This window comes from Balaenoptera ricei, chromosome 10 (assembly GCF_028023285.1).
Source record: "Balaenoptera ricei isolate mBalRic1 chromosome 10, mBalRic1.hap2, whole genome shotgun sequence".
Taxonomy (NCBI): domain Eukaryota; kingdom Metazoa; phylum Chordata; class Mammalia; order Artiodactyla; family Balaenopteridae; genus Balaenoptera; species Balaenoptera ricei.
Genome location: NC_082648.1, coordinates 6251502 through 6258165, shown reverse-complemented (window position 1 = coordinate 6258165; position 6664 = coordinate 6251502). Strand labels below are relative to the sequence as shown.

General features: G+C 54.5%; 1 protein-coding gene across 1 annotated transcript; it reads left to right on the top strand.

The window, feature by feature from the left end:
- The first annotated feature begins 213 nt into the window (after window positions 1-213).
- LPAR5 (lysophosphatidic acid receptor 5) lies at window positions 214-1344 on the top strand. Its single transcript, XM_059934432.1, has one exon. It carries the CDS (start codon window positions 214-216, stop codon window positions 1315-1317), a length of 1104 nt encoding a protein of 367 aa, XP_059790415.1. The 3' UTR covers window positions 1318-1344.
- The last annotated feature ends 5320 nt before the right edge of the window (window positions 1345-6664 follow it).

Here is a 6664-nt window from a genome sequence, read left to right as displayed (position 1 = left end):
TGCGGCCGATGAAGCTCTGACCAAAGGCATCTGATCCTTCACAGCTGTCCGTCCTGCAGCCACAGCCCACAGGCCTATGCCCGGCCCCCACTTGCTCTGGGACTCTGTGCAGCCTCCAGGCCCCTGACCTGGAGACTGGAGATGAACGCGAAGCCAGGACGCGGGTGCGCCCCCTGATGCCCCCGGCCTAGCTCCTCCTCGCCCTTGGGCACGATGCTGGCCAACTCCTCGGCCAACGACTCTGATCTCAGGTGCCCGGACCACCAGCCCATCCACCACCTGCACTTGGTGGTCTACAGCCTGGTGCTGGCTGCAGGGCTCCCCCTCAACGCGCTGGCCCTCTGGGTCTTCCTGCGCGCGCTGCGCGTGCACTCGGTGGTGAGCGTGTACATGTGCAACCTGGCGGCCAGCGACCTCCTCTTCAGCCTCTCGCTGCCCTTGCGCCTCTCCTACTATGCGCAGCACTACTGGCCCTTCTCGGACCTCCTGTGCCAGCTGGCGGGCGCCGTCTTCCAGATGAACATGTACGGCAGCTGCATCTTCCTGACCCTCATCAACGTGGACCGCTACGCCGCTATCGTGCACCCGCTGCGGCTGCGCCACCTGCGGCGGCCCCGCGTGGCGCGGCTGCTCTGCCTGGGCGTGTGGGCGCTCATCCTGCTGTTCGCCGTGCCCACCGTCCTGGTGCACCGGCCCTCGACCTGCACGCGCGACGGCCGCCGGGTGCACCTGTGCTTCGAGAACTTCAGCGACGAGCTGTGGAAGGCAAGGCTGCTGCCGCTCCTGCTGCTGGCCGAGGCGCTCGGATTCCTGCTGCCCCTGGCAGCCGTGGTCTACTCTTCGGTCCGCGTCTTCTGCACCCTGGCGCGGCCCTACGCCACGCGGAGCCAGCAGCGGCGGAAGACGGTGCGCCTCCTGCTGGCCAGCCTGGTCATCTTCCTGCTGTGCTTCGTGCCCTACAACGCCACGCTGGCCGTGTACGGGCTTCTGCGCGGCCACGTGGTGCTGGCCAGCCCGGCGGCGCGCAACCAGGTGCGCGGGGTGCTGATGGTCATGGTGCTGCTGGCCGGCGCCAACTGCGTGCTCGACCCGCTGGTGTACTACTACAGCGCCGAGGGTTTCCGCAACACCCTGCGCGGCCTGAGCGCTCCGCTCCGGGCCAGGACCTCGGCCACCAAAGGGTCTCGGGGGGCACCCGCCGAGCCGCCCGCTGAGACCTCCCACGCCACCGTGCCGGCCGCCGCCAGCCAGGGGCTGCTCCGGCCCTCCGACCCCCGGGGCTCCTTCACCCGGTGCCCCGAGGACTCGTCCCTCTGAACGCACGTCGTGCCAGAGCGCGGTCCCCTCACCCCACCCCCGCGCCTCTCGCACTCGCAGACACGCAGGGGGTGCACAGGAGGGCTGTGGGTTGGGCATTTGGGCTTCTGAGCGGCAGCTCCAGCTCACAGATGCAGAAGGGAACAAAGTGTGGGGGGGCAGGGGCACGGGGAAGGAAGAGCGTGGCTGCAAATGTCTTTAACTAGGTGGTGATGGCGAGCGCATAAGGACCCCTTCCTTAGTACCTAGGAAGTGCTGCTGTGAGCCTGCCCGTGCAGAGGCGGGAGACTGGATGAAATGCCCTTGGCGGGGCAGGAAACACGGCCATAGCTGGTAGCTGGAGCAGAAGATGGGTGTCCTGCCTTTACACCGGCCACAGCAGTCTTCGGGCCATGGACGCCACCCACTCCCCTTTCCACCTGGTCTCTGCCTGCCCAGCACTGAGGCGTAGTGCAAAAGCGTATTGGATGCCGGCTGAATTGGTTTCCTTCTTGTCTAGTGACTTTTAACAATTTAGATCTGACGCCCAGCGTGGGTGGGTGGGGGCAGAGGGGGTTTTCCTCCAAGTTCCTGGTCACTGTTCCCCTTTCTAGGTCCTGCCTTCCCCTTCCACCTCACCCACCCTTTCAAAAGCTCCTCCATTCTAGATCCTAAATCCACGACCCCCCCCCCACCGTGTGTGTGCGTCTCTGCTGCTTCATCTAGAATAAGGAGAACATTCTCTGTACTAAAGTAGTAGTTCTCCAATTTTGGGGTCTCAGACCATTTTATACTCTTAAAAATGGAGAATTCCAAAGAGAGTTTGCTTATGCTTTGTTCTTTTGATACCTGACCATATTAGAAATCAAAAATAGTAAGTTTTTTAAAACAGAAATACCCAAGCACACATTCCGATAGCTATGAGAGCAAGTGTCATCACACTTCATGAAGACTCTGGAAAACTCCACCTTCTACTCGTGAGACAAGGAGTGAAAAGGACAAATGACATCTTAGTAGTAGTATTATGAAAACGGTTTTGATCTCGTGGACTTCCTCAAAGAATCCATCCCCAGATCACACTTGGAGAGCCATACCTGTACTGAAGTATTAGAGTCGTGTGTAAAGTCTTCCCAGGCCATTATGTACATTGTTTTTACCGCTGCAAGGAGGGGGCAATGCTCAGCAAATCCATTGCTAATTGTAGTCCGTAAGGCTTGGGGTTTTCTGGAGGGGCGGGCGGGTAGGAGCTGCACACCCAGTGAACACTACCTGGAGCTTCCTGGAGCTGCAGCGGGAGGTGGGGCTGGAACTAGTTGCACAAATACTCTGGAGGAGGTGGAGGGCTTCTCTGGGCAGGGAAAAGGGAACTGTGCCAGAGCCAGGCAAGAAGTTTATGGGAAAGTTAAGAGTGCGATGGACGGGAGGACAGGAGTAGGCTGACTGCTCTGGGCAAGCTGGAGGTAAGGAAATGGAAGTCTGGTTTACAGGCCACCTACTGTTTTCCCTCTTTAGCGGAGTCGGGGCTGGGAGGAATGGCGGAGTTGGCACTATGACATCTGGAGACCCTGACATTAGTGAGATTCGTGAGGGAGTTGGTGCTATGCACATGTCCTGCATGCATTTCTGTCCCTATGTCTCTCAATGCTGTATATTTCTGTGTATGTGCGTGTGTGTGTGTGACAGTGTCAGAGTTTTCCCGGGTGTGTCTCTGTGTGTTTTAGTTCGGGCTAAGCCTTTTGTGTGTCTTTACGTGATCGCTCCAGATGGTGATTTACAAGGGTAAAATGACCCCTGGTGGCCAAACCGGAGAACTGACCCAGATTCCTCAGTGGTAGCCGTGAAGTCGGGCTTTCCTCCACCTGGCCGGTTAGAGCCCTCACCTCCCGCTGCTCTAGAGGGGGTTTGATGGTTAGCACCTGCTCCATCTTGCTCCATCCTTAGGGTTCAGGACCCGTGCCCTTCCAGCCCTGGGGGCACCAAACGTCATCACCGTCCAAAGTCTCAGGGCTTTGCCCTATCCAAACTGAACAGAATACAATTTTTAAAAATTACTTGAGTATTTTTATATGAAGATAATGTGAATGAATTCCAAAGTAATTAAAACTCACATAGCAAGTTTCTTCTAACATACTATATAATTTACTTATTTATTTATTATAACTTTTATAGTTTATTTTCTGTCCCCCCCCTCACCCCCCAAGTAGAATATAAGCTCCCTGGGGGCAGGGATTTTTGCTTGGTCCGTTCTCTGATGTATCCCCAGCATCTAGAACAGCGCCTGGCGTAAAAGAAGTACTTAATAAATATTTGTTGAATGATGAACAGTTGAATCTATTTTTTAATTTATTTTTTATTGAAGTATAGTTGAATTACAATGTTGTGTTAATTACTGCTGTAATGAACAGTTGAATCTTGCTGTGAAGTAGCTTACTATTTAGTGGGGACCACAGAACAAGTCAACAATAATTATCATTCAAGGTGGAAGATGAAAGAATGCAAGGTAAGGCGCTGGCCATTAATTTGGTGGGCAGTGGGCAGCCTCTGGAGGTTCTTTTTTTAAAAAATATATTTATTTTATTTCTTACTTTTGGCTGCACTGGGTCTTCATTGCTGCGTGCAGGCTTTCTCTAGTTGCGGCGAGCGGGGGCCACTTTTCGTTGCGGTGCACGGGCTTCTCATTGTGGTGGTTTCTCTCGTTGCGGAGCACGGGCTCTAGGTGTGCGGGCTTCAGTAGTTGTGGCACGCGGGCTCAGTAGCTGTGTTGCAGGGGCTTACTTGCTCCGCGGCATGTGGGATCTTCCCGGACCAGGGCTCAAACCCGTGTCCCCTGCATTGGCAGGCGGATTCTTAACGACTGCGCCACCAGGGAAGCCCCTCTGGAGGTTCTTGAGTGAGATTTTGCCCACCCTGACACACTGGGTGGGATAAGCTGTAGGGAAATGAGGTGGGGAGAGTCTAAGGGGAAAGAAAGACTGGTGAGGGAGCTGGTCTAGGATAAGTGTGCTCGCGGCCTGTGGAGGCAGATGGAAATGAGCTTTCTCCAGTGTGGAATCTCCTCTGTTTAAGCTCTGGTGGACTGTTTCCCCACATTCAGTGTATCCACAGGGTTTCCATCCTGAGAACAGAGAGGCAAGAATAGATTCAGGAGGGGACTTCCCTGGTGGCACAGTGGATAAGACTCTGCGCTCTCAATGCTGGGAGCCCGGGTTTGATCCCTGCTCAGGGAACTAGATCCCACATGCATGCCACAACTAAGAGTTCGCGTGCCACAACTGAGGAGCCCATGTGCTGCAACTAAGGAGCCTGCCTGCCACAACTAAGACCCCATGTAACCAAATAAATAAATAAATTTTTTTTTTAAAAAAAGAATAGATTCAGGAGATGTTGCAGGCAGAGGAGGAATGAACAGAAGCTAACACTAACAGGAAGTTTAAGGAAGCCTGTAACCACTGCCTGCCATTTTCACAGGATCCCCCAACTACTGGGTGGCCAGTATGACGGGGGTGAGGTGTGGGAAATCCAGAGCCCTCACCCCTGTGTTCTGGAGTTACTTACCCCTTTGAGGCTTAGGAAAATCCAAAGGAGGAAAAGGATAAAATCTTAGATGCTGGAAGAAGAGCGTTAACAAGTTGTAAAAATACTTGCTATGCCAAGACCTCAATTCAGTGCTTAAAATGAATTATTTTATTTCATTATTATAATAACCTTCTGAGTTAGGAATGATGATTATCTCTATTTTACAGATGAAATGCCCCGGAGAAGCTGAGGTCTAAGGTCACACAAGCAGGAAGTGGCACAGCATCTGTTAGACTCCGGAACTCCTACTCTTTGCAGGACACCCTACAGTATCTCCCCTTCCTTTACTGCCCACCTTCTCATCCCTGGTTCCCTTACACCCACCGCTCCCTGGTTTCCTTTCCTCTCCTTCCCTCCTCATGTAGGCCACCACTCTCTCACCTTGAGTCTACTGTGTCATCTCTGCCCACCTCGTGCAGTTTTTCCTCCCCACTCCTAACCCACGCATCCTACAGCATACCTGCCCCTTCCTGGTGTGGCTGTGTGAGCGCTGAGAACTGAGTTCACTCATCGTTCCAACGGTGGTGGGTCCTAAAACACACCGCATCGAGGGCTCAGAAGGGAGTGGCTCATGGGTGGCACCCAAGGCAGGATGGCTCAGCCTTCAGGCACTTGGCCATGACTCCCCTCCCCCAGCTGGGATGTACTCAACATCTCCAAGACAGCACTCCTGATTGTCCACCAACTAAACTGAAGAGGACACTTCCCCTTGGTTCTCCTCAAAGTCTGTCTCCTCTGTAGAACGGTCCCTCCATGCAGTGAGAGTAGTTGGGGGAAGATGAACAATCACTGGTCTTGAGATAAAACAAATTCAGGAGAACCAAGGCAAAGGTAAGGGATCCTAAAAGGGAAGAGATGCTTGTTAGCCCTGGACCATCCTGAGGGAAATCCCTGTGGGGTTGCCACTTGGGGTCCCCTAGAAGAAATGGGGAGGGGGAGGTTAATCTCACATGGAGCCTTCCTTCTCCCTTCTTTCAGGAGACCCTGGAGACAAGGGAGGCTGGGGAACTGTCACCATGCTATCTTTTCCAGAGGAGCCCTGAAAACACTGAAAAGTGAAGTTTCTCCCAGGGGCTTGGGGAATCCCGAAGGCTCTCAGAACTTCGCAATCAAACAAACCTGGGTACTAATTTCAGCTCTGTCACTTCTTGGCAATGTGACCTTAGAAGCTATTTAACCTCTCTGAGCCTCCGTTTTCTCTTCTGTGAAATGGGGATCATAATATCTACTTATTGGGCTGTAGTGAGGGTCAATGAGGTCACCTTTGAAAGGCACCTGAGAGACACCCCATAAGGTGGATCTCTCTTTCCAACCAGGGTATGGGGAGAAGATGCTGTTGGTAAAGTCTGCTTGTGATGCTCAGCGGGAGTGTTTCTGGAAGACAGCAAGGGTTCCAGGTGAATCCTCACCCAGACAGGATTCTGCCAGCAATCAGAACCAGGGCCGGGGATGGGTGAGCGAGGCAGGCTGGGCCAGCTGCCATGGTGCTTGGTCAAGGAGGCAGGGGCAGTGACTGGCCTGTCGCCCTCTGGGGGCACTCTCTCCCCACCGGCCTTGCTGTCCACCCCACAGACAGAAGAGTGGGTGGGAAAGTGCCTGAAAGGGAGAGGAGAGGGGGCATGGGATGAAGAACCAAGCCAGGGAGAAAGGGCAAAAGAGGAGGCTGGAGGGGAAGTGAGGGCCCAGGCAGGCACAGGGTGGGGCCGGGAGAGGGGCCCAGGGCCGGAGGGCGGGAGACAGCCTGGGAGGGAGAGCGCTGGGGAGGGAGGAGGGAGGGACAGGCAGGGAGACC

Excerpts from the sequence above, each read along its gene's own strand:
- LPAR5 (XM_059934432.1), top strand. The coding sequence starts at position 214 with ATGCTGGCCAACTCCTCGGCCAACGACTCTGATCTCAGGTGCCCGGAC.